Source organism: Solea senegalensis, linkage group LG1 (assembly GCF_019176455.1).
Source record: "Solea senegalensis isolate Sse05_10M linkage group LG1, IFAPA_SoseM_1, whole genome shotgun sequence".
NCBI classification, from domain to species: Eukaryota; Metazoa; Chordata; class Actinopteri; order Pleuronectiformes; family Soleidae; genus Solea; species Solea senegalensis.
In genome coordinates, this window is record NC_058021.1 from 23541861 (window position 1) to 23569308 (window position 27448).

Genomic DNA, 27448 nt, shown 5'->3' on the forward strand with positions numbered 1-27448 from the left:
GTACGCAGAATTCTTTTGTTGTTTCTTTTCTTGACTTGAATTGAATGTATGCCTCTTGTTTTTCTTCATTTGGACGGTGTGTCTCTTATTTATGATTTTTTGTTGTGTCTTGATTTGTGAGGCTCTGTTGTGTCTTGATTTGACGTGCATCTCTTTGTTGTTTCTGATTTGTACGTCTCTTGTTGTGTCTTGATTTGGACGTGTGTGTCTCTTGTTGTTTCTTGATTTGGACGTGTGTGTCTCTTGTTGTTTCTTGATTTGGACGTGTGTGTCTCTTGTCTCAGGGTCCATTTCGTCCTGCGACGCTTTCCTCAACGTCTTCCAGACCAAAGGTTTGAAGCCGGAGGTCATCTGTCCGTGTGCCAGCTCCCCCGAGGCCCTCACTGTAGCTATCAAGAGGTGAACACACACACACACACACACACACACACACACACTAGTGTGGTGAATAAATCATGCACACACAAATCCAAAAAATACTGAGCCCCTGAAGGGACATCGGAAAAAAACAAAACCTAAACATTTCTGGTGTGCACGAGATACTTTCTCACCCGCACCAGAAAGTATTGTATGCGCATGTGATGTCCCCGAAAGCAGTTTTAAGATCATTTGAGGCGTGAGATTAGTCATTTAGAATTCAAAAATGTGGTTTGTGTATCAAGATATGTTGTATTTATCGTTTGGCAGCGACGGTATCGGAGGTGATCAGCCCCCCATCAGCGGATGTTCGCTGCGTACAGTGCGTGGGGCAGAGCAGCGTTACCTCGGCCTGTCCTGATGAAATGATCCGCTCCGCAAAAGAATGATCTTAAAGATTCTTCTTTATCATAGTTTTTACAAAAAACAAAAATTCTCTTGACTTTGGCCCGGGATCGTTGTCTCAAAATGGTTTCCAATATTACAAAATGTTATTTTTAAAATTCTGTTAAGATTCATTGAATTTGATACATTTTCACAAAATTTTCCTCAATTTTTAAAAAGTTCCCAACGTTTAAAAAAACGAATTTTCTTTATTTTTAGTGTGAAAAAGTCCCATAGTTTTCCGACTTTCTAAATCTTTTCTAAAAATCCTATTCAAAAAGTTTCAAACTTTCCATATTTTTCAAAAAGTTTCTTAAAATGTCAACAAAATATTGTAGTGTTACAAAATGTCCTGTCATTTTTTTAGCTATATTAAAATAATAATAATATAAAGTTCTCTGACTTTACAAAAAACCCTGACTTTACAAACTTCCGTTGTTTTTAACTCAAATATAAACTCCTTTCCACATTTTCTTTGAAGAAAAACCAAATGCTTTTCCCAAAAATAAATAAAAACACAGAGTTGCTCACTGTCGCCCCCTGCAGGCCGTCAGAGGAAGGCAGCACTCCTCCAGGTCGCGGCGTGTTGTCCATGCAGGGTCTGAGTCACGGCGTCATCCGGGTTGACTCAGAGGAGAAGCTGTCCGTCCTGACACTGCAGGACGTCGGCACCGTCATGCCTGGAGGTGAGACCTGATCCTGAACCTGAACCTGAACCTGAACCTGAACCTGAACCTGATCCTGATCCTGGTCCTTTCCCTTCCTGATGATTGATTTAAGATTTTTTTGGGACCTTGAGTAAAATGATCTTCTCCCTGCACCAAACCTCAGAGAGAAAATCAGTGATTTTAACATCACACACAGGAGTTGTTAATCCACTGCTGCCTCCATCACTAAGTCCATCAAATGTGTTAAAATCAGTGATTTTCTCTATGAGGTTTGGTGCAGTGAGAGTGAGTGGTTTACAAAAGTCTGTCTCACAGTGAGATAAAGACATGAACATGTTCTTAAAGACATCATAGATTCAGAGTCAGATGAGGACATTGATTGTGATCTGTGTCCGCTGTCCTCTATTCTCTGTCCTCGATCCTCTGTCCTCTGTCCTCTGTCCTCTGCCCTCTGTCCTCTGTCCCCATCCTCTGTCTTTATAGGTTTGATGTGCGTGGTCAAACCTGAAGGTGTCCCTCTGCTCTGTAAAACTGACGAGATCGGGGAGTTGTGCGTCTGCACCGTCGCCACGGGAACCTCATATTTTGGTCTGGCTGGCATGACCAAGAACACATTCGAGGTGAGTACGAGACGTCTTTTATTTTTTTGTCTCGTCGTCGTTAAGTTGACTCAAAGTCGTCTACGATATCTGGGCATCAGGTTTTCCCGATGTCGCACAGCGGCGCCCCCTTCAGCGAGTTTCCCTTCACCAGGACAGGTCTGCTGGGTTTTATCGGACCCGCTGGTTTGATCTTTGTTGCGGGGAAGATGGACGGTCTGATGGTGGTTGGCGGGCGCCGGCACAATGCCGACGACATCGTTGCCACGGCGCTCGCTGTGGAGCCAATGAAGTTTGTCTACAGGGGCAGGTACGACTTAATGTTTTTCATTTGTTCATTTGTAATCATAAACAAACTTTTCGATGGGAATACATCGTAATCTCATGAGATACAATCTACAATATGCTAGCCTTAAATATTTATATTAAAATAATATGTGGTGTAGTACCTCATGAAAACTGACGGTGGCGCTAAGCACAGTTGTGAGGCAAAGTTAAGTAGCTGAAGAGGAAATTGTCAAAAAAATGCATTATTTCATTTTGTAATGTAATTTTGTTATTGTATTATATATCGTATTGAATAATTGTCTGTGTGGTTGTGCCTGTGTGTGCGTGTATGTGTGTGTGCGTGTGTGCATGTGTGTGTGCTGCAGGATAGCAGTGTTCTCCATCACAGTTCTCCATGACGAGCGGATCGTTGTTGTTGCTGAGCAGCGTCCAGATTCCACTGAGGAGGACAGTTTCCAGTGGATGAGCCGAGTACTGCAGGTAACGTACACACACACAAAAAAACACAGACTTTGTTTAGTTTAAACAAAGTTTAAACACGGTTAGAATCTGTCACATGACAACTTTACATACACAATCCTGGAGCGGGGGGTAGGTTATTACTCAGACGTCCACAGGGGGGCGATAGAGGTTGTTAATGTGCGTTCCAGTTCAGAAGTCAGATTTCTGACTCGAGAGAGTCACAGTAACCACAACACAGAATTCCAAGATGGCTTAGTGACATTCAAAACATCGCAACAGTGGAGTAAATTGTGATTAAACATAATCCCGACAAACGTAACATTTTTTCTTTCTTTCAACATTGCAGGCGATCGACAGCATCCACCAGGTGGGCGTGTACTGCCTGGCTCTGGTTCCCTCCAACACTCTGCCCAAGACTCCGCTGGGCGGCATCCACCTGTCAGAGACCAAGCAGCTGTTCCTGGAGGGGGCGCTGCACCCCTGTAACGTGCTCATGTGTCCGCACACGTGCGTCACCAACCTGCCCAAACCACGGCAGAAGCAGCCAGGTGAGAACACGGCAGGATCTGTGCAAGGGGGCGGGGCTGAGATCCCAAAATATTTTACAATATTACAAAATTTTATTTTAAAATGAACTTTAACCGTTTTATCGAGTTTGAACAAATTTCTCAGTTTTCTAAAAAAGTTTCCAAAAATGTCTTTCAAACATTTACAAAATTCCTGTTTTCTTAAAGATTTATCAAGTTAATTGACTCTGACATTATCCGATTTTTTCTTCTGGTCCTCAGAGATCGGTCCCGCGTCTGTGATGGTCGGTAATCTGGTGTCAGGGAAGAGGATTGCTCAGGCCAGCGGTCGAGATCTGGGTCAGATCGAAGACAACGACCAGGTGAGTCACCACGCACGCACACATGCACACGCACACACATGCACACACGCACACACAGACACGCACACACGACTTTTATCTGCATAATCAGCAGCAGCAGTTTCTGAGGTTTTTAACCCTTAACAAAAAGTTTATCCACTGAAATCTTCGTCAGTTTTAGTCTTTGGTGTCTTTAAGAACATGTTCACGTCTTTATCTCACTGTGAGACCCAGTTCTGTAAACCACTCACTCTCCCACCCACACGCACACACTCACACACTCTCCCACACCAAAGTCCACAGAGAAAATCAGTGATTTTAACAACACACATAGGAGTTGTTGATCCAGTTCTTGTCTTGTCTGAAGTCAAATGAAATGTTTCAGTGCTCATGTGAAACACCAGTTCGTGTCCCTGTGTCCTCATGTCCTTGTGTCCTCATGTTCCTGTGTCCTCATGTCCCTGTGTCCTTGTGTCCCTGTGACCTCGTGTTTGTCTACAGTTCCTCTTCCTGTCCGAGGTTTTACAGTGGAGAGCTCAGACCACACCGGACCATGTCCTGTACACACTAATCAACTCCAGAGTAAGACACACACACACACATACACACACACACACATAAGTTCAGTTTTTATTTGAAGTTTGGTTGGAAAAACTGATTTTAGTCATTTAATATTAAGACTCGATTAAGTTTAAGTCAGGGATGTTTGTAAGAACACGATCACGTCTTTATCTCACTGTTACACAGACGACTGTAAACCACTCACTCTCCCACACCAAAACCCACAGAGAAAATCTGTGATTTTAGCTGCAGGGACACAGGAGCTGCTGGTCCTCTGCTGCCTCGTGTGGTCACTTTGTGTCACTGGAGTAATTATAAATGAAGGAATTTATATACAGAATTGATAAAATCAGACATTTGAACTTAGTGATGGAGGCAGCAGAGGACCAGCATCTCCTGAGTGTGTGATGTTAAAATCACTGCTTTTCTCTATGGACTTTGGTGTGGGAGAGTGATCATTCCCTTCTACAACACACACTTGTACATCCTAAACTATCTGTTTAACATAAGCGTTAGTGAGCAAAGACACATCAAATAATCACATGACACTTAATATCACAGAGAGGAAAGGGATTCAATGTGTGTGTGTGTGTGTGTGTGTGTGTGCGTGTGTGTGAATGTGTGTGTGTGTGTGTGCGTGCGTCTGTGAATGTGTGTGTGTGTGTGTGCGTGCGTGCATGTGTGTGTGACCTCCAGGGAACCATAGCTAGCACTCTGACGTGCGTCCAGCTACATAAGCGAGCAGAGAAGATCGCCGCCATGTTGGCTGAACGGGGCCACCTGCAGGACGGAGACCACGTCGCACTGGTTTATCCTCCAGGTAAAAAACACTTCATCTTTGCTGTGAACGTGGAAGTTCATTCCAATTCATTATCATTTGTCTTATAGATTCCTGAGTAGTTAAATGAATGGAAAAAAAATGACTTCTACACGGTCTATATAAATATAAATATAAATAATTTAAACTCATACAATAGATAAAATCAGGAATAGAAATGTAATACTTACTAAATGCAAAGGGCCATGTGGTCTCCATCCAAGATGCATGTGACTCCATCTTGAATGAGCTGATCCCCAACACACTAAAATTATTGCTTAACACTCCTTTTCTAAAAAGGGACATACAATGTAAATGAAACAGTGAACATAACTACATCCACTTTTGATAAATAGACATGTATTCCTGCATAACATAACACAACATAACGCTACTGTAAGCTTGTCAGTACACTTAATGAATGGTCAGTTGGAACCAGTTCGGACTCGGAACGCAGTAGGATTAGTTTGTGGGAGCAAACATTTAAACTTCAAAAACTTTCCCTTTAACAGTGACATCTGTGATTTTGGTTTGCGTTTTTTTTTAAAAAAAAGCTCTTCGAGCAGCACGTTAACTCCTTCCTTCCCTCCTTCCTTACTTCCCTCTTGCTTCTCCTCCTCCAGGCATGGACCTCATTGCAGCATTTTACGGCTGCCTGTACGCCGGCTGCGTGCCGATCACGGTGCGACCTCCTCACCTGCAGAACATCGCCACCACGCTGCCCACCGTCAAGATGATCGTGGAGGTAAAATGAACGCTACATTAACGTGGATTCATTGTTTAGATTTTGGGTGACCAAAGGTCAAGGTCATGGCCTCACCTCTGACAGTTTGAACGTTTGTATATTATTAAAGGGGACATACAGCGGAGAAAATAAGTATTGAACGCGTCAACATTTTTCTCAGTAAATATATTTCTGATGGGGCTATTGGGATGAAATTTTCATCAGATGTCAGTAACAACCCAATTTATCCACACATACAAAGAAATACATGACATGACAAAAGTTATGTGTAAGTAAGTGAAATGACACAGGGAAAAAGTATTGAACACATGAAGAAAAAAAGGTGTAAGAAGGCACAGGAAGCCAGTATTTAGGAAGCAATCCTGCCCCGTATCAGTGCAAATTAATATCAGGTGGATAAGTCCTAATTGGTGGCCTATAAAGGTTTCTCTTTACCAAGGTGACACTCAAGAATCATTTCAAGATGGGTAAAAGCAAAGAGCTGTCCCAAGACCTTCACAAGCTTATTGTAGACAAACATACGGATGGCATTGGTTACAGATGTATATCTAAACTTCTGAATGTTCCAGTGAGCACTGTTGAAGCTATTATTCGGAAGTGGAAAGAACATCTTTACACCATTAACCGACCGCGACCAGGTGCTCCTCGCAAGATTACTGACAGAGGAGTCCATAGAATAATTAGAAGAGTTGTCCAAGAACCAAGGACCACTCGCGGAGATCTTCAGAAAGACCTTGAAGAAGCAGGTACAGTTGTTTCAAAAAAACAATTAGTAATGCACTCCACCGCCATGGCCTCTATGCACGCTCACCACACAAGACACCACTGCTCAAGAAAAGGCATGTGGAAGCTCGCTTAAAGTTTGCTGCACAACATTTAGACAAGCCAATGTTATACTGGGAAAATATAATCTGGTCAGATGAGACCAAAATTGAACTCTGTGGCTGTCATAACATACAATATGTTTGGAGGAGAAATGGCGCTGCACATCACCCTAAAAACACCATACCAACAGTGCAGTTTGGAGGTGGGAGCATCATGGTGTGGGGCTGTTTTTCAGCATCTGGCACTGGCAGACTTCATGTAATTGAAGGAAGGATGAATGGAGAAATGCATCGTGATATTCTTGAGAAGAATCTGCTGCCATCCACCAGGATGCTGAAGATGGTGGACATTTCAGCAAGACAATGATCCCAAACACAAAGCCAAGGAAACAATCAATTGGTTTAAGAGAAAGAATGGCACAGTCAATCACCCGACTTGAATTCGATTGAAAACCTCTGGAAAGAACTGAAGATCAGAGTTCATAGAAGATGTCCCCGGAACCTTCAAGATTTGAAGACACTTTGTGTGGAAGAATGGGCAAAAATCACAACTGATCAATGTGTGTGACTAGTTTCTCCATACAGGAGGCGTCTTGAAGCTGTCATTACCAACAAAAGCTTTTCTACTAAGTCAGTCAGTCAGTCATCATCTAACCGCTTCATCCTCCACCAGAGGGTCGCGGGGGGTGCTGTGCCAATCTCAGCTACATCGGGCGATAGGCGGGGTACACCCTGGACAGTTCGCCAGTCCATCGCAGGGCCACACACAACTAGAGACAAACAACCATTCACTCTCACACTCACTCCTACGGTAAATTTAGAGTGTCCAATTTACCTAATCCCCACATTGCATGTTTTTTGGACTGTGGGAAGAAGCCGGAGAACCCGGAGAGAACCCACGCACACACGGGGAGAACATGCAAACTCCATGCAGAAAGGCCCTTGTTCCAACCGGGGCTCGAACCTGGGTCTTCTCGCTGCAAGGCGAGAGTGCTAACCACTACACCACCGTGTGGCCCTTTTCTACTGAGTATTAAATCAATTTCAGCAAGTGTATTCAATACTTTCTCCCTGTGTCATTTCACTTTATTACACACAACTTCATTTGTGGACTCATTTGTTTTTATTTCTTTGTATGTGTGGATAATTTGGGTTGTTACTGACATCTGGTGAAAATTTCATTCCAATAGCCCCATCGGAAATATACTTACTGAGAAAAATGTTGACGCGTTCAATACTTATTTTCTCCGCTGTATTATACCCTATTTCCCCTATTAAAATAGTTCCCTAGTGTACTAATGAACATGTCAGTGACATGCTTTGGTCAAAATACCATAAGGATGAAGCATCATAGCAGTTCAATAACCCTGCTAAACCCGCCCCTTTCAGAACGCTCGGTTTTGTGCATGGATCAAGCTGAACAGTGCCGAACTGTAAATCAGTTAAAAACACTTAGGGACAGCACCGACATTGTATGCTCCGGAGCTGGCAATCAGTCACATACAGCGGCAGTTTAGGCAGCTCGCCGCTCAGCGGTGGCGATCAGTGGTGCTGTCCTTCAGTCTTTTTAACTGTTCTCCGGTCATGGAGGACGTACTGAACAAATATCTTTAATTAGGACGTGTCAGAATGGTCAGTTATGAGCTCTATGTGACCTTTTCTTAACAATGTGTGTGTTTGTACGTCGGTGAAATGCGTTCGCTGACTAAATACGGCGACCGCTGGCCGCAGTCTGATGTGAAGTGGTGCGAACACACAAACACACGTTTGCTGACTTTATCCGGCACATTAGCTTCATATATAAAATCCTTTGTGTAAAACACTGTGCTCCACTGTGCAGCCACCAACAGCACACTTGTCCCTCCGCGCTGACATAATTACCGCTCTTCCTCCCTCGCCTGGACAAGGTGGAGCTAAGGTGGAGCTCTCGAAGTAAACTTACTGGTGGGCGGTAACATTCGCGGTGAAATGTGCATGCTGCCGTCATAAGCGCAGGGAATTCAACATCGAGTGTTTCATCGCCTATACTTACACTAAGGGGGACACGAAAACATGACTGAGTATTCTTTTTCCACACTTTGGCGACTGGTAGGGCCTCCAGAGTCCCAAATCTTAGTATTTAAACGGTTAAAAAGTTGATTTTGCATAATATGTCCCCTTTAATGTTTCATTTATTTTAACTTTGAATTTTAGATTTATATTGAAGTCGCACGGTCATTGTATCTGTATTTAAATATAATATGTACATATATATCTTTATATGTATATATATATATATATATATACATATATATATACACATATACATATATATATACTACACTACAATACACTACAATACATCTATTTTCCACGTGGTACTGTATATTTTAATAAAAATAAATAAAGTTAAATGTGAAAATAAAAACAATTATTTAAAATAATAAAAGTTTAAATTTCATATGTTCATTTGTCAACACTGTAGGTGGTGGTAATGAGGCTTAAGCACTTGGCGCCACCCACCATTCAAACAGTAGAAGAAGGAAGTAGCTGCTGTTTTAATTGAAGAGATCATACTTGTGTACTCTGTACTTGGCGACTATGTACTGCACTAGTACTTCTCAAATATACAAGTACATACTTGTATATTACAGTGGCGATGATTCTAGTTCTTGACAAAATGAAGTAATGTGGCATTGTGTGTGTGTGTATGTGTGTGTTGTGCGGTGCAGGTCAGCCACTCAGTGTGTGTGATGACCACGCAGCTCATCTCTAAACTGCTGAGGTCAAAGGAAGCTTCAGCGACTGTCGATGTCCGGACCTGGCCTCCTGTCCTGGACACAGGTACACACACACACAATTATATGTGTGTGTAAGGACATGACGATGATGGTGATGATGATGATGATGATGATGTTTCTCTTCAGACGATTTGCCAAAGAAAAAACCTCCACTGCTTTATAAACCGTCTGATCCTGATACTCTGGCCTACCTGGACTTTAGTGTCTCCACCACAGGCATGCTGGCTGGAGTCAAGGTACACATACACACACACTCACACACTCGCCAAAATATATGTATGTGTAAACCACTCACTCTCCCACACCAAACTTCATAGAGAAAATCAGTGATTTTAGCTGGCGGGGAAAAGGAGCTGCTGGTCCTCTGCTGCCTTGTGTGGTCACTTTGTGTCAATGAGGAATGTCTAAATTAAATAATACAAAATAAAACTGTTGAATTTAGTGATGGTGGCAGCAGTGGATCAACAACTCCTGTGTGCTGTGATGTTAAAATCACTGATTTTCTCTATGGTGTTTGGTGTTGGAGGGTGAGTGATGGAGGAAACAGCTTCATCTGTATTTTATGTCGTTAAAACAACATGTTTGTGTGTGTGTGTGTGTGCGTGCGCGCGTGCGTGTGTGTGTGTGTGTGTGTGTGTGTGTGTGGCTGCAGATGTCTCACACAGCCACCAGTGCCTTCTGTCGCTCCATAAAGCTGCAGTGTGAGCTTTACCCGTCCAGAGAGGTCGCCATCTGCTTGGACCCGTACTGTGGCCTGGGCTTCGTCCTCTGGTGCTTATGCAGGTCAGAGACACACACACACACACACACACACACACACACACACACACAGCTGAGCAATAAACTTTAACTTCTGAATGTTTCCGTCTGCAGTGTGTACTCAGGTCATCAGTCCATCCTGATCCCTCCGTCAGAGCTGGAGGTGAACCCGGCTCTGTGGCTGTCGTCCGTCAGTCAGTACAAAGTACGTGACACCTTCTGCTCCTACAGCGTCATGGAGCTGTGCACCAAAGGCCTGGGCCTGCAGACTGACTCGCTCAAGGTAAGAGTTGTGCCGACTCACCATGGAAACCAACAAACAAACGACTGAGTCTCTGTAAACATGCTCGTTTCTTCGTGTCCCTCAGTCCAGAGGCGTGGACTTGTCCCGCGTGAGGACGTGCGTGGTCGTGGCAGAGGAGCGTCCCAGGATTGCGCTCACGCAATCCTTCTCCAAACTCTTCAAGGACCTGGGTCTGCACCCTCGAGCGGTCAGCACGTCGTTCGGCTGCAGGGTGAACCTGGCCATCTGTCTGCAGGTGAGTCCCTGACCTCTGACCTTATTCTTCTTCTATGTCACTTTACCACTATAGACGTTTTTTTTATTATTATTATTATTGTTATTATTATTATTATTATTATTGTTATTATGAAACAAGTTGCTCGAGGTCAGAGATCAGAAGTTTGAATATTCGGCCAAAAAACTTTTTTTTTTTCAGATCTGTTTTTACAAGATTTTTTTTGTATCTGTTTTTACGAGATTTTTTTTGGATCTGTTTTTTTTTACAAGATCTGTTTTTTTTGGAATTTCCAAATTCCAGTGGGATTTCGCACGCTCCTGCACAATAATTTCTGTAATAATATTAATACTGTATTTAAAATATTAAATGAACACTTTAGTGAACTAATATTAACCTCAATATTAATATTAGCCGTTCATGTTTTATTTGTTTTTCATCTCTCCTCCTTGTTTTATACATAACGCCACCCACATATCTCATACTTGGTTTTGTCTCCGTCCTCCTTCCTTGCTCCTCCTCCTCCTCCTCCTCCCTCCTCCTCCTCCTCCTGTCTGTGCTGCTGCAGCCTCACAGGCTGGGAAAGCTTGCCGAGCAGGTAGGGAACCACCATCAACCCCTAAACCACCACCACCTCCACCTGCAGTGTCACCACCACTGTTTCTCAGCTGTCACTCATCAGCTGGTTTGAGGGACATGGGAGAAAATTAGTTTTTCAAAATAAAAATCACAGTTACACAGGGAACACTGAAGGGCGGCCGGGGACAAAATCCCATAAAGTCTAAGTCAGTTTTAGTCAACAATACATTTGTAAACCACTCCCACTCCCACACCAAAGCCCATAGAGAAAATCAATGATTTTAACATCACACATACAGGAATTGTTGATCCACTGTTGTCTCCATCACTAAGTTCAAATGTGTTAATTTGTAATTTCGTCATTTGAAAACCTTTGTTGTGTGTGACCATATTGACCACACGAGGCAGCAGAGGACCAGCAGCTTGTGTGTCCCCGCCAAAAACTGATTTGGGCTTTGGTGTGGGGTCTGTACGTGTCAGTACTTTATATAACACACACACACTTTCAAACACCTGAAGTAAATCCATTTTGCTTTAAATGTGAGAATCTGCTGCTTTTGTTTTTAATATATTTTTTGTTTTATTTCAGACAAAAACATAAAAAGTCTCTGCCTTAGTTCACTCTGCACTAACTTCCTGGTGTGTGGGCTTGTGACTCCCAGCATGCGCCTGTGTGTTTGGTGGTGGGGGTGAAGGGTTGGTGATGGGGAGTTCTCTCCTGAATCAAATTGACCTCTAAATTATTGTCTCATCATTCTGACCTCCATCTGTCTGTCCCTTCTTTTTTCTCTCATGCTTTTATTTTCCTTTTTTACTTTATTTTTATCGCAATTTCTTTTCACTGACTTCCAAAAACCACTGCTGTTTGTTATTTCCCGCCTTCCCAGCGTCCGTGATGGCGACACGAGTCGTCACGGTTGTGGTGGTTGTCATTGTCGTTGTTGCTGATGTTGTTGTTGTTGCTGTTGTTTTTGTCATTGTTGTAGCTGTTGTTGTTGCTGTCATTGTTGGGTGGTAATTGTTGTCATTGTCGTGGTTGTTGTTATTGCTGCTGTTGTGGTTGTTGTTCTTGTGTGACGCTGTGGTGTTGACTCTTGTGTCCTCGTTGTTGTTGTTGTTGTTATTGTTGTTGTTGTTGTTCTTGTGTGACTTGTTGTTGTTCTTGTGTGACTCTGTGGTGTTGACTCTTGTGTCCTCATTGTTGTTGTTGTAGTTGTTGTTGTTCTTGTGTGACTCTGTGGTGTTGACTCTTGTGTCCTTGTTGTTGCTGTTGTTGTCGTTGTTCTTGTGTTACTCTGTGGTGTTGACTCTTGTGTCCTTGCTGTTGATGTTGTTCTTGTTTTTGTGTGACTCTGTGGTGTTGACTCGTGTCCTCGTTGGTGTCGTTGTCACTGTTGTTCTTGTGTGACTCTGGTGTTGACTCTTGTGTCCTCATTGTTGTTGTCGTTGTCATTGTTGTTGTTCTTGTGTGACTCTGTGGTGTTGACTCGTGTCCTTGTTGTTGTCGTTGTCATTGTTGTTCTTGTGTAACTCTGTGGTGTTGACTCTTGTGTCCTCTTTGTTTTTGTTGTTCTTATGTGACTCTGTGGTGTTGACTCTTGTGTCCTTGTTGTTGTTGTTGTCGTTGTTCTTGTTCTTGTGTTACTCTGTGGTGTTGACTTGTGTGTCCTAGTTGTTGTTGTGCTTGTGTGACCCTGTGGTGTTGGCTCTTGTGTCCTCGTTGTTGTCATTATTGTTGTTGTTTGTGTGTGACTCCGTGGTTTTTACTCTTGTTTCCTCGTCGTTGTTGTTGTCGTTGTTCTTGTGTGACTCTGTGGTGTTGACTCTTGTGTCCTTGTTGTTGCTGTTGTTATTCTTGTTCTTGTGTGACTCTGTGGTGTTGACTGTCCTCATTGTTGTTGTTGTCATTGTTGTTCTTGTGTGACTCTGTGGTGTTGACTCTTGTGTTCTCATTGTTGTTGTCGTTGTCATTGTTGTTGTTCTTGTGTTACTCTGTGGTGTTGACTTGTGTGTCCTAGTTGTTGTTGTTGTGCTTGTGTGACCCTGTGGTGTTGGCTCTTGTGTCCTCGTTGTTGTCATTATTGTTGTTGTTTGTGTGTCCTTGTTTTTGTTGTCATCATTGTTCTTGTCTGACTGTGGTGTTGACTCTTGTGTCCTTGTTGTCGTTGTTCTTGTTCTTGTGTGACTCTGTGGTGTTGATTTGTGTGTCCTAGTTGTTGTTGTTGTTCTTGTGTCCTTGTTGTTGTCATTATTGTTGTTGTTTGTGTGTGACTCTGTGGTGTTGTCTCTTGTGTCCTCGCTGTTGTTGTTGTCATTGTTGTTGACTCTTGTGTCCCTCGTTGTTGTTGTTGTTCTTGTATGACTCTGTGGTGTTCACTCTTGTGTCCTTGTTGTTGTTGTTGTTCTTGTGTGACTCTGTGGTGTTGACTCTGTGTCCTCATTGTTGTTGTCGCTTTGTTGTTGTTCTTGTGTGACTCTGTGGTGTTGACTCTTGTGTCCTCGTTGTTGTTGTCATTGTTGTTGTTCTTGTGTGACTCAGTGGTGTTGACTATTGTGTCCATTTCGTAGTTGTTGTTGTTGTTGTTCTTGTGTGACTCTGTGGTGTTGACTCTTGTGTCCTCGTTGTTGTTGTTATCATTGTGGTTGACTCTTGTGTCCTCGTTGTTGTTGTTGTCATTATTGTTGTTGTTGACTCTTGTGTCCTCGTTGTCCCTGACAGGGAACGTCGGGACCTGACCCCACCACCGTCTTCGTGGACATGAGAGCGCTGCGACATGACAGGTGAGTTCAGCACCAAACAGAATGTGACAAAGCTTCCTCAGTCACGGGGCCAAAGGTAAAGGATCAGTCAGGATGTGAGAAGAACCTCAATATGACAGGTGCAATGATTAAATACTAACAATTCGGAGAAGGAGGCTCTTTGTCTTTAGCTCCTCCCTCCAGATCAACGTGGACACGCCTCATTTGCAGCTGATGTAAGGTGACCTGTCCATCTTGAAATAAAAACATCTGCTAAGGTTCTCCTCCACCGTGGTTCCACCGTGTCGTCAAACCTTCACGACACCAGGGGCCTGTTTCAGAAAGCAGGTTTAGTGAAAACTCTGAGTTAGTTAACCCTGAGACGAGGTAAACTCTTTTTCGGTTTCACAAAGCCAGTTCAGCTTAACACTGAGTCAGTTACCCCGGCAACATACTCTGTGAACCTGAAGCAGCTGTCTGACACTGTCTCATGTCCTCATTCATACAGTCGATATCAAAACACGTATCAGAGCGCATTCAACTGCCAAATCGTCTTTCAAAACATCGAAATCCCAATCAGGTGTTTCCTCCAGTGTGCGAACTATACCACGGGTTTCGGTGGACTTCAGAACAAGGACTTGTGGCATATTTCCACTGGCTCTACTCGCCTCAGCATGGCACAACACGGTTTAGGTACTACAAAAAAAGTACATACTCAACTCAACACTTCCATTATTACAAGTCTGTACGTCTACTTGTCTTAAATCAGCACATATCGAATCCAACCTCCACACACACATCAAATTTTAATCAAATCTTCGGAGCCCCGGACATGACATGGTAAAAAAAAAAAAGTGCACACAAAATACTATTTTGTGGGCACACATTAAGACTCAGATTGTTTTACTGTGTTACTGCAGACTAATCATCACTGTAGACATTGTTATGAAATGTTTCTATCATAGATCACATCATGATGAAGATTATCGCTGATGTGAATATTTCTGATGCAGCTAGAAACACTTTAACTTCAATGTAGTTTAGAAGTGACCTTTTGAATCTCACTGTAGATGAAATCTTAATGTTTGACAGCATTTCAGTGACTGTGTTTATATTTACACGTGGAAATATAGTCATGAAATAGTGTTGAGCAAAATGTTTTAATGTAAAATAGAGTCAAAAAAGTGAGTCAGTTTGAACATGGACACTTCAGTTGGACTTTATATTTATTGGTCCATAAGTAAACTATGTTTTCTCAGTTTGATCCATATTCTTCAGTTTGTGTCTCGTCAGGTTACAGCTGAATAAATATATATATCAAATCAAATGTAACATATGGTAGGACTGCAGCATTTCAACATCCATTAATGAAATTAAAGTCTGATAAATGATGAATGAGTGGATTACGCTGTATAAAATGTAATAGTGTTCATTTATTGACTCCTCTCTTCACATAAATGTCACGGTCATTGACATGTGTTAATATTTCTGCTCAACTGGATTCAAATGGAGGCTGTGCCCTTTGTTTACCTGTCAAACGTCTTCAGTCGGAGACAAAAAGCCACGTGTGTGAAAAGGTGTCCTGTGATCATGTGACTTTGTCTTTAACTCTTTAAAGACACAAATTGTTCCTCTTTTCTTTACTGTTAATAATTAACATGAGCTCATTTAGTCTCCATGACAACAGCAGAGTTTTATTGTTTTATTTTTCTCATCAAACATTATGTTATTAATATATTAATGGTCAGTTCAGTCATCTGCAGGGACACAGATGAAAAGTATTCAGACCTCTTTAAATTTTTCACTCGTTTCATTGCAGCCATTTTCTAAAATCAAAAAAGTTCATTTTATTTCTCATCAATGTACACTCAGCACCACATCTTGACAGAAAAAATAACAGAAATGTAGAATTTTTTGCAAATGTATTAAAAAAGAAAAAGTGAAATATCACATGGTCATAAGTATTCAGACCCTTTGCTCAGTATTGTGTAGAAGCACCATTTTGAGCTAGTACAGCCATGAGTCTTCTTGGGAATGATGAAGTTTTTCACACCTGAATTTGGGGATCCTCTGCCATTGTTCCTTGCAGATCCTCTCCAGTTCTGTCATGTTGGATGGTGAACGTTGGTGGACAGCCATTTTCAGGTCTGTCCAGAGATGCTCAATTGGGTTTAGGTCAGGGCTCTGGCTGGGCCAGTCAAGAATGGTCACAGAGTTGTTCCGAAGCCACTCCTTCGTTATTTTAGCTGTGTGCTTAGGGTCATTGTCTTGTTGGAAGGTGAACCGTCGGCACAGTCTGAGGTCCTGAACACTCTGGAAGAGGTTTTCTTCCAGGATATCTCTGTACTTGGCCGCATTCATCTTTCCTTCAATTGCAATCAGTCGTCCTGTCCCTGCAGCTGAAAAACACCCCCATAGCATGATGCTGCCACCACCATGTTTCACTGTTGGGATTGTATTGGGCAGGTGATGAGCAGTGCCTGGTTTTCTCCACACATACCGCTTAGAATTAACACCAAAAAGTTCAATCTTGGTCTCATCAGACCAGAGAATCTTATTTATCATAGTCTGGGAGTCCTTCATGTGGGCTTTCATATGTCTTGCACTGAGGAGAGGCTTCCGTCGGGAACTTTCTCCCATCTCCCTACTGCATCTCTGGAGCTCAGCCACAGTGATCTTTGGGTTCTTCTTTACCTCTCTCACCAAGGCTCTTCTCCCACGATTGCTCAGTTTGGCTGGACGGCCAGGTCTAGGAAGAGTTCTGGTCGTCCCAAACGTCTTCCATTTAAGGATTATGGAGGCCACTGTGCTCTTAGGAACCTTGAGTGCTGCAGAAATTATTTTGTAACCTTGGCCTGATCTGTGCCTTGCCACAATTCTGTCTTTGAGCTCCTTGGGCAGTTTCTTCGACCTCATGATTCTCATTTGCACTGTGAGCTGTAAGGTCTATAGACAGGTGTGTGCCTTTCCTAATCAAGTCCAATCAGTTTAATTAAACACAGCTGGACTCCAGTGAAGGAGCAGAACCATCTCAAGGACAATCAGAAGAAATGAACAGCATGTGAGTTAAATATGAGTGTCACAGCAAAGGGTCTGAATACTTATGACCATGTGATATTTCAGTTTTTCTTTTTTAATAAATTAGCTAAAATTTCTACATTTCTGTTTTTTTTCTGTCAAGATGTGGTGCTGAGTGTACATTCATGAGAGATAAAATGAACTCTTGATTTTAGCAAATGGCTGCAATGAAACAAAGAGTGAACAATTTAAAGGGGTCTGAATACTTTCCGTACACACTGTATATGTATTTATATATAGATATATATTTATGTAGTTTGATATGTTTAATAATAATTTTAATAATATATTAATATATTAAATTAATAATATATTTATTTAATTTATTTAATAAATTTGTGTATATATGTATGTATATATACACATACATACATATGTAAATATATATATGTATATATGTGTAAACATTGATGTACATAGTGATTGTTGATGATGTTGACTAAAATTTGTATTTGTTTCACAGAGTCAGACTCGTAGAGAGAGGATCACCACACAGTCTGTCACTCATGGAATCTGGGAAGGTGTGTGTGTATATATACATTATATAATATAAATGTTAGAGTAGTATAATAACTGTATGTATAATATAATATAATATAATATAATATAATATAATATAATATAATATAATATAATATAATATAATATAATATAATAACTGCTGCTGGTGTGTGTGTATATATACATTATATAATATAAATGTTAGAGTAGTATAATAACTGTATGTATAATATAATATAATATAATATAATATAATATAATATAATATAATATGATATAATATAATATAATATAATATAATATAATATAATATAATAACTGCTGCTGGTGTGTGTGTGTGTGTGTGTGAACAGATTCTTCCTGGAGTCAGAATCATAATCGCAAACCCAGAGACTAAAGGACCAATGGGAGAATCACATCTGGGAGAAGTGAGTCTTTATTCATATTAACATTAACAATAATAATAATAATAATAATAATAATATTAAAAATAACAATGATGATAATAATAATAATAACAGTAATAATTATACTATTAACAATAATAATAATATTTGTCTCCTGTGTCCTGTGTGCAGATCTGGGTCCACAGTGGTCATAACTGCAGTGGCTACTTCAGAGTGTACGGGGACGAGGTTCTGCAGTCAGACCACTTCAGCTCCAGACTCAGCTTTGGAGACACACAGAGCGTCTGGGCCAGGACCGGCTATCTGGGCTTCCTGCGCAGAACTGAACTCACTGATGCCAGCGGAGGTCAGAGGTCAACACCACGAACACACACACACTCACACTCACTGGATTATTATTTACACTGAGTTCTATCAAAACAGTCGTCTAACACCGGTGTGTGTGTTCATATGTGTGTGTGTGGGTGTATGTGCAGAGCGTCATGATGCTCTGTATGTGGTTGGAGCTCTAGAGGAAACCATGGAGCTCAGAGGAATGAGATATCATCCCATCGACATCGAGACGTCCGTCATCAGGACTCACAAGAGCATCACTGAGTGGTCAGAGACACACATCCACACACACGATGACGTCACACACACATGATGACATCACACACGTGATAACATCACACACATGGTGACATCACACACACGATGACGTCACACCCATGATGACGTCATACACACACAGACACGATGACGTCATACACACATGATGACATCACACACACGATGACGTCACACACACATGATGGCGTCACACACACGATGACGTCATACACAGTTGTTCCTTTTTTAAGATGAGATAGGTTAGGTCAGATTAGATGATGTTAGATTACACTGGATTAGACACAATTAGACTATGTTGTTTATATTAGGTTGGATAAGATTAGGTTGGGTCAGATTAGATTAGATTAGACTAGATCAAATTAGGTTAAATTAAATTAGGTCAGATTAGGTTAAATTAGTTTTTAAAATTACATAGATAGTGTCAGATTATATTATACTGAATTAGATAAAATTATATTATTAGATTAGTTCAGATGAGATTAGGTTATTTTAGGTACAGTTAAATTACTTTTTAGATTAGATCACTAGGGTCAGAATAGATTAGATTAATCGGACAGCAGAAGTTTGAATTAAAAAGTAAAAATGAAGAAAAAATAACAGAAAAAAGTGAATCAGATAATTTTGATAATCTCTGTGTAAAAACGTTGTCTTTTGTGTCTCCAGCGCCGTCTTCACGTGGACAAACCTGCTGGTGGTGGTGGTGGAGTTGGATGGTTCTGAACACGAGGCTCTGGACCTGGTCCCGCTCGTCACTAACGTGGTCCTGGAGGAGCATTACCTCATTGTGGGCGTGGTCGTGGTCGTTGACATCGGCATTATCCCGATCAACTCCCGTGGCGAGAAGCAGCGCATGCACCTGCGCGACGGCTTCCTGGCCGATCAGCTGGACCCCATCTACGTGGCCTACAACATGTAGTGCCACATGTAGGTGGCAAAGCCTGATGGAGGATCACGAGACTGAGGAGAATATAATCTGATAATCTGAGGCTGCATTCTTTCTGACGCTGGCGGAAGAAATAGATATTTTTTTACCCTGGATTTTGTCTCTCAGGCGACGTGAGGCTCCGTGTCATGACAGTCAAGGTCGCGTTCAGGTCTGGTTTTTTAACGAAAGACTGAGAGGAAAAAGAAAGTATGACGAGGACGGACGAAGACAGAAGAGGACGATGAGGGCAGACGAAGAAAGACGAGAACAGAAGAGGATGACGAGGACAAGCAAGGAAAGACAAGGACAGACGAGAACACCAAGGAAAGACGAGACAGATGAGGACAATCGCCAACGTAGCAAAGATTCTGTCGCGTTTGTTTTTTATGTTTTTTTGTTTAACAATTTACACGACAACCAAAACTGTGGTAACCATGGTTAGGTTATTTTTTTATATGGTATCAACCATCAACGTGAAAAAGGGGCGGGGTCAAGTTATGTTTTCCCGAAGAGGTACTAACCGTGTTAGCTCTTTTCTTTTTGTATTTTTAAATATCACAGTTTTTGGGTTTTTTTTAAATTCAAACGTTAATTTCTGAACACTTTGTTCTGTCTCAGCAAGCTAACAGCTAATGGCTAACGTTAACGTTTATTAACGCTCATATCATGTAATTATGTACAAAAAGAAACTGATTTAATTTATTTTGTCTCTTTTAGAAAAAGTATATGAATGTTCAAGAATGTTATTTTTGCTCTTGGATAATTTGCTAATATAAAAACAGGAAAAAAACCAAACAAACACTAAAAGCGTCATATTATCACGAGAGACCAGATGTCGAGGTTATTACGGGGGAAATATAAATATATAGATTCTATTATAGAAAAAAAGTCGTAAAAAAGACCGAAGAGGATTTTTTTATCTGCACGTTTGTCCAAAAAGTTCGGGAAAATTGAAGAGTTTCATTCCTCCGAAGGGTTCAGTTTGACTCATGAACGTTAAGTTTTAAAACTCACTGAATAAAATCTATATCAGTTTAAGTTCACGTCTTTATTTCACTGTTTCACAGGAAACTGAAGTTTGGTAAGGAGTTTGGTTTGGGAGAGTGAGTGGTTTACAAACTTCAGTCTAACAGTGAGATAAATATCAAAATGACATAGTCTAATATAAAAAATGGGTCTAATATAAAAACATTTTCATACACATTTCTTTTAATGCGTTACATTTTTGTGTGGAAAAAAAGCAGAGATTTATATTAAAAATGTTAAAATAAAAATAATTTTTAGCTTTATGTATGTTTTGAATTTGATATATTCAGATTATAAGACGTATATTTCTGGTGCTAAATGTCAAGATTAAAATTAGATAAACTGAATTTTGATTCATTTAATAAACAAATTAAAATTAAACCAATTTGTCTTCAAATTTAAATTAGAAAAAAAACCACACTAACACACTAAAAACCTTCTATGAAACATTAATGTTATTTTTAGTCATTTGTTGACCTCTGGTGGTGACCAGTGGAAACTACAACAAGAACTTATTATTTTTTCCGTCTGGATCCAACCTCTCCAAATATCCTCAAACATATATACATATATATGTATGTATAATATATATATGTGTGTATGTATATATATGTATATGTATATGTCTATATATCATATATCATCAACTACAGACTGTTTTTATCTCTGCGATTTATCGTAAACTTGTTCGTGGAATGAAACTCGTCAGTCAAAGTCCGACTTTGCTCTTTTTTTTTTCGTGGATGGATGAATCAGGGCTTGTTGTAGTGATGATATCACAACAGGAAGCAGGAAGTCCAGACCCACCGAGAGGTCAAAGGTTTGGTGTTTGAGAATGTTTTAAAAACATCAGGATTTTTGTTTTGTTTTTGAAAAAGCACTTTGTTCAGTTTCTCTTTTTTTTCAGTCAAATGTAAACCGGTATGTTTTTGCTTTTTTGTATTTTTAAATGATGTCTTATTTGAGTTGACGTAAGTCTTTCAATTTAATAAATATTTCAAGTGTTTTGACAATAACCAGGAAATGTCATTTGATTCACACATAAAACTAATTTCCAGAACAGCCTTCTTCCATCTGTGGAACATTATGAAAATTAGAAACATTCTGTCTTTACAGGATGCTGAAAAACTAGTTCATACTTCTGTTACATCTAGATTAGATTAGATTACTGTAACTCCTTATTATCAGGATGTTCTAACAAGTCTGTTTGAACCCTTCAGTTAATTCAAAATGCTGCAGCACGAGTTCTGACAGGAACTAGAAAGAGAGACCATATAACTCCAGTGTTAGCTTCTCTACACTGGCTCCCCATACAGTTTAGAATTAAATTTAAAATCCTCCTCCTCACGTACAAAGCACTTAATGGTCAGGGCTCTTCATACCTGAAAGACCTAGTCTTACCTTATTACCCTAACAGACCACTTAGGTCACAAAATACAGGTTTACTTGTGGTTCCCAGAGTCTGTAAGAGCAGAATGGGAGGCAGAGCCTTCAGTTACCAGGCTCCTCCTCTCCTGTGGAACCAGCTTCCAATGATAGTTCGGGAGGCGGAGCCTCTCTCTGTATTTAACTTAAAACTTTCCTTTTTGATAAAGCTTATAGTTAGAGCTGGTTCAGGGAAACCTGGACCATCTCTTAGTTATGCTGCTATAGAACTAAACTGCTGGGGGATTTTCCTGTGGTGCACGCACATTCACTCTCTCACACTCAGGGTATGAATATGACTTTTTATATGTCATTAACTTTGTCTCTTTCTCTCCCTAGTTTGTGTCTTTCCTTCCTTCCCTCTCTCTCTCTCTCTCTCTCTCTCTGTATTCTCATCTTGCAGGTTGTGGGATCAAGATCCAGTTTTCGAGACTATCCATATCATATATATCATCACCATTATTATTATGCTGTAATTCGATATAAGTCGATATCAGTATAATTTTCATCAACACTCTCTGCTGCTGCTTCATAAATGACATTGTATTGCTAAACAGTACATAAACTTTACCCTTTACCCCAACCGGTCGAGGCAGATGACCGCACATCTCTGAGCCTGGTTTCAGAGATTTCTTCTTCCGTTAAGAGGGAGTTTTTTCTCTCCACTGACGCCTAGTGTTTGCTCATTGTGTGAACTGTTGGTGATATGATTTTCCACTATACAAATAAAATTTAATTGAATCTCCAGGTGTGGATTAAGGAACACAACCCGGCATCTGCTGCAGATGCTGCTGCTCTGGCGGATGTCTTTGTGGCGGCCCAACGGAAAGTCCAGTCCTGGACATATGCTCAGTGGAGAAGGGGTCGAAGACCATCTCCTCAGTCTACCGTTATTTTTACTGGCCAAATATGGCCAAAGACATTGCAGAGTTTTGTCAAACGTGTCCTGAATGCCAGAAAACAGCCAGCAGATGTCAGTAAGGGATGGATGTTGTAGGGCACCTTGAGTGCAGTAAAGCTGGGAACCGGTATATGTTGGTCATCACAGATTATGCCACGAGGTACCCTGAGGTCTTTGCTCTGAAGGCAGTGAAGGCTAGAACTGTAGTCACCTGTCTTGTTCAGCTGTTTTCGAGGGTGGGGTTTCCTAGGGCTATAATCACTGATCAGGGGTCCAACTTTATGTCCAAGCTCCTTAACTCATTCGCTGCCATTGACGTCTATAGATGTCAATTTCGTTTTTCAACAGGGACGGCTGGGAAACGGTCTGGTGGAGCTCGTCCAACAATATCAGGCTTGTAAACTTAAGTGTTATGACGAACTGACCCTGTGAGTGGCAGCAGTGCTCTCTTAGGATGAGCGATCAGTATAGATCATGCGAAGAAGATGCGAGATGAAGAGGGAGAAAATGGTGAAGCAGAAGACAGACGAGCTCAGGGAGATCACACTCAGAATGTGTCGCGGTAATACGGACAAAAAGAGGGTCACGATCGTTAGAAATGACGACGGAGATCACAGAGACGATGAACGGAAGACGTGCGCTCTCTGAAGCCTCCGACAAACAACCGGGGCCAAACGGTGAGAAGCCTTTCTCGCGCCACGTGTCACTAACGGCAACCTCATCCAAGTAGGTCCAGCTGCAGACCCGCAGACCACTCTGACCCCACTCAATGACACACCCCTCACACTCAACGACACACCCCTCACACTCAACGACACTCTGATTGGGTCACAGAAGAAACTGCGTCTGAAACGTGATGACGTTTACGTTGGCGAAGTATGAAGAGAGAGTCGGGAAAACACGGGAGAAAACGGTACAAAATGACGGAGGAAAAGGTAAGAATGGATAAAAAACACATTTTGATATTGAACACTGGATGAATAGTCATTATTTGTGTACACTAAATCAATTAAGTGTGGTTTATTAACCAGTAATGTCTGCTGTAACGATAGCGATTGTAACAGCAAGCAAGACGCAGCGATTTTTTTCCTTTTTTCTTTTATTTATATGTACAGGTTATAACATTGAGACAGAGGATTTCATTTTCAAACAAGAAACATATAAGATAAACTATATGATCTCTATATATTAGTATGTATCTGTTTTTTTATCTTTAAATTATTCTGAGAAGTTGCACACAGCTTTGCTAATTTGAAAACCTGTGACCTCAGTTCTACAATTGTTAAGATAAAAGAGTTGATGATGAATAATATTTTTCATGTTTAGAAATTAAAAATTCTGTTGAATCACGGTCAAACAACATGTCATTTGATTTGATTTGATTTCAGTTAGCCTGCATATATTTTAGGACAGGGAAAGTCTTACAGGCAAATGCAGTCCAGTTCATTACTACTTGATTCTGGATTAAAAATGTTCCCATGTTAAAAATGCAAAATACAATTTTATTTGACATTTTCTCTTATAGAGCAACACTACGTTCAGTAATGGAGAAGGCCCTGAGCTGAGCAGATGCGATTGTACCAAACATCTGCAGGGACAGCGACTGTCAAGTGTAGAGTACGGTGGTAAATCCGTCTTCTATAATATTTTTTCATTTCAATGCTGAAAGGCCTTCATTTCGCCATGAGCCTTACATGTTATGAAATATGATGTTATGTCTGTTTGTCCTGACCATGGATAACTGTGACCATCAGACTCTCATCCCTTTGAACATCAGACACTCACAATAAGAAAACTTAACTAATGCTGGAGCCATGTCATCTATGTGAATATTTAATCCATGTGTATTTTATTTTCACTCTTGTTGAGAATTTAGATTTTGAGAAAGATTCCTGCATTTTTATAGATGTCCCTGAGTGATTGTTCTTTGAACCTCTTCATTAAGAAGAAATTGAACAATTGGCCTCTCAGACAGGGTTTTAAAAAAATTATTGTTTTGTGTGTTTCTTGAAACTTCTGAATCACTTTTCCTGTCTGTCTTTTCGGATACAGTGTATACAAATGCCTCCTTGACTGTGCAAAGCCATTATCACTGTGGCTTTGTTTGTTTTGTCCGTCAGTTTAAACCCTGCTGCAAGACAGCAACCACAAATATTACTGCAACTGTGGCGTCCACAGTGACTCCGGCGTCCACAGCAGGCCATCAGAAAGAAACATGTCTGGTTACTATGGTGCTGTGTCATTCTGAATTCAACATGGATCTTTTTTGGAAGTTGTTGATATTTGCATTTGAGACATTATGTAACAATTGTGATTGTGATGATGTTCTTCAGTGCCAGAGGACACTGAAGACCATCCCTACAGCAAAGACTTTCTTTCACACATCATCAGCACACAGATCCTTACTCTCTCAGTCAGGCTTATGTGTGTGTCCATTTAGAGCCGTGATGTTACTGTGGCCAGACAAGAGGACACGTCTTCAAAGTGTCTTGTGCTACGTAAGGAAGTGCAAATGATCATGGAAAGAAAATGTCTTATTCAAAGTACTTCATCACATGTATTCACTTTTACATATTTATGCGTTGTATCATTTAATTTTAGGAAAGGCCCAACAAGCCAAACAGCAACGATGTGAGTCCAGTTGTCTGTTAATTAATGTCATTACTCAGGATGAAGGCATGCTGCAATACCTTAAGGTGAGTGACAATGGCATTTTGTGTGGTGTTTATGTATTTATATATCAATACCCAAGCTAAACACCTATAATGTATTTATAGAAAATCATCAGAGGCAACATTGTGTCTCCCTGGGCCAAGAAGGAGGACAGGGTCTTCATTCTTTTTGAAGATGATGACCAAGTGGACCAGGTGATTACATTACATTACATTACATGTCATTTAGCAGACGCTTTTATCCAAAGCGACTTACAAAAGTGCATTTAAACATTTGGGTACAAATAAGAGCTAGAAGTAAGTAAGAGCTTCAAGTAGAACAAACTATGAAGTGCTAGTCATAAGTGCGATGTACAAGTTTTTTTTGTTTTTTTTTTGTCGTCTTAGTCGAGGTAGAGTCGGAATAAGTGTGTTTTTAGTCGGCGTCGGAAGATGTGGAGGCTTTCAGCTGTCCGGATGTCGATGGGGAGATCGTTCCACCATTTGGGAGCGAGGACAGTGAACAGTCTCGAGTTCTGCGAGTGCCTCTGCGATCCTCTCGGTGAGGGGGCAGCGAGCCGGTTGTCGATGCAGAGCGGAGTGGGCGGACTGGGGTGTAGGTTTTGATCATGTCCTGGATGTAGGCTGGACCGGATCCGTTTGTAGCATGGAACGCAAGCACTAGAGTCTTGAAGCGGATGCGAGCAGCTACAGGAAGCCAGTGAAGGGAGCGGAGGAGGGGTGTAGTGTGGGAGAATTTTGGTAAGTTGAAGACCAGTCGAGCTGCTGCATTCTGGATGAGTTGCAGAGGTCGTATGGCGCATGCAGGAAGACCAGCCAGGAGGGAGTTGCAGTAATCCAAGCGTGAGATGACAAGAGCCTGGACCAGAACCTGTGCCGCCTTCTGGGTTAGAAGAGGCCGAATCCTTCGGATGTTGTGCAACATGTATCTGCAAGATCTAGCTGTTGCAGCAATGTTGGCAGTGAGGGAGAGATGGTCGTCAAGTGTCACACCCAGGTTCCTTGCGGTGTGAGAAGGAGTTACCACAGAGTTGTCGAGGGTGATGGTTAGATCTGTGGTGGGAGAGCCCTTTCCTGGGAGAAAAAGAAACTCAGTCTTTTCGAGATAGAGTTTCAGGTGATGGTCAGACATCCACTGAGAGATGTCAGTCAGACAAGCGGTGATCCGTTCTGCTACCTGTGTGTCGGAGCTGGGAAAAGAGAGAATGAGTTGGGTGTCATCGGCGTAGCTGTGATAGGAAAAACCATGAGAGCGAATAACCGAACCAAGAGAGTTGGTGTATAGAGAGAAGAGGAGAGGGCCCAAGACAGAACCCTGAGGGACCCCAGTAGCTAGAGGACAGGGTTCCGACACGGATCCTCTCCAGGTTACTCTGTATGTTCGGTTTTGAAGATAGGACGAGAGTAGGGTAAGTGCAGAGCCTGAGACACCTAGTTCTTGAAGGGAGGAAGTCAGGATCTGGTGGTTAACTGTGTCAAACGCTGCAGAAAGGTCCAAGAGGATGAGCACAGAGGAGAGAGAGGCAGCCCTGGCAGTGTGGAGTTGCTCAGTGACAGCAAGAAGTGCAGTTTCGGTCGAGTGACCTGCTTTAAAACCAGACTGAAGAGGATCAAGAAGGTTGTTCCGGTGAAGGTAGGAGGAGAGTTGATTAAAGATAGCTCCAGAGTTTTGGAGAGAAAAGGAAGAAGAGAGACAGGTCTGTAGTTATTTACTTCAGACGGGTCAAGGGTGGGTTTTTTAAGGAGGGGGGTCACTCTGGCCTCTTTAAGAGAGTCCGGAAAGCAGCCAGATGATAGAGATGTGTTAATGAGGTGGGTGAGGAAAGGGAGAAGATCAGAAGCAATTGACTGAAGAAGGTGAGAGGGGATAGGGTCAAGGGGGCAGGAGGTGGG

General features: G+C 41.4%; 1 protein-coding gene across 4 annotated transcripts in view; it reads left to right on the plus strand.

The window, feature by feature from the left end:
* LOC122767168 (disco-interacting protein 2 homolog C) overlaps positions 1-20620 on the plus strand; it is an 89214-nt gene extending 68594 nt beyond the window's left edge. For 3 of the 4 annotated variants that reach the window (XM_044022560.1, XM_044022584.1, XM_044022577.1), the window contains exons 17-38: positions 285-399; positions 1348-1487; positions 1953-2089; positions 2170-2378; positions 2722-2836; positions 3165-3366; positions 3607-3707; positions 4188-4268; positions 4944-5067; positions 5688-5809; positions 9345-9456; positions 9540-9649; positions 10066-10196; positions 10287-10455; positions 10541-10711; positions 11259-11288; positions 13989-14050; positions 17550-17607; positions 17941-18015; positions 18166-18340; positions 18471-18594; positions 19270-20620. In XM_044022560.1, coding sequence (XP_043878495.1) covers positions 285-399; positions 1348-1487; positions 1953-2089; positions 2170-2378; positions 2722-2836; positions 3165-3366; positions 3607-3707; positions 4188-4268; positions 4944-5067; positions 5688-5809; positions 9345-9456; positions 9540-9649; positions 10066-10196; positions 10287-10455; positions 10541-10711; positions 11259-11288; positions 13989-14050; positions 17550-17607; positions 17941-18015; positions 18166-18340; positions 18471-18594; positions 19270-19522 — 2816 coding nt within the window. In that variant the 3' untranslated portion in view covers positions 19523-20620. The remainder of the gene's footprint in view (positions 1-284; positions 400-1347; positions 1488-1952; positions 2090-2169; positions 2379-2721; positions 2837-3164; positions 3367-3606; positions 3708-4187; positions 4269-4943; positions 5068-5687; positions 5810-9344; positions 9457-9539; positions 9650-10065; positions 10197-10286; positions 10456-10540; positions 10712-11258; positions 11289-13988; positions 14051-17549; positions 17608-17940; positions 18016-18165; positions 18341-18470; positions 18595-19269) is intronic. The other variant, XM_044022567.1, reaches the window with a different exon arrangement.
* Positions 20621-27448: the final 6828 nt, after the last annotated feature.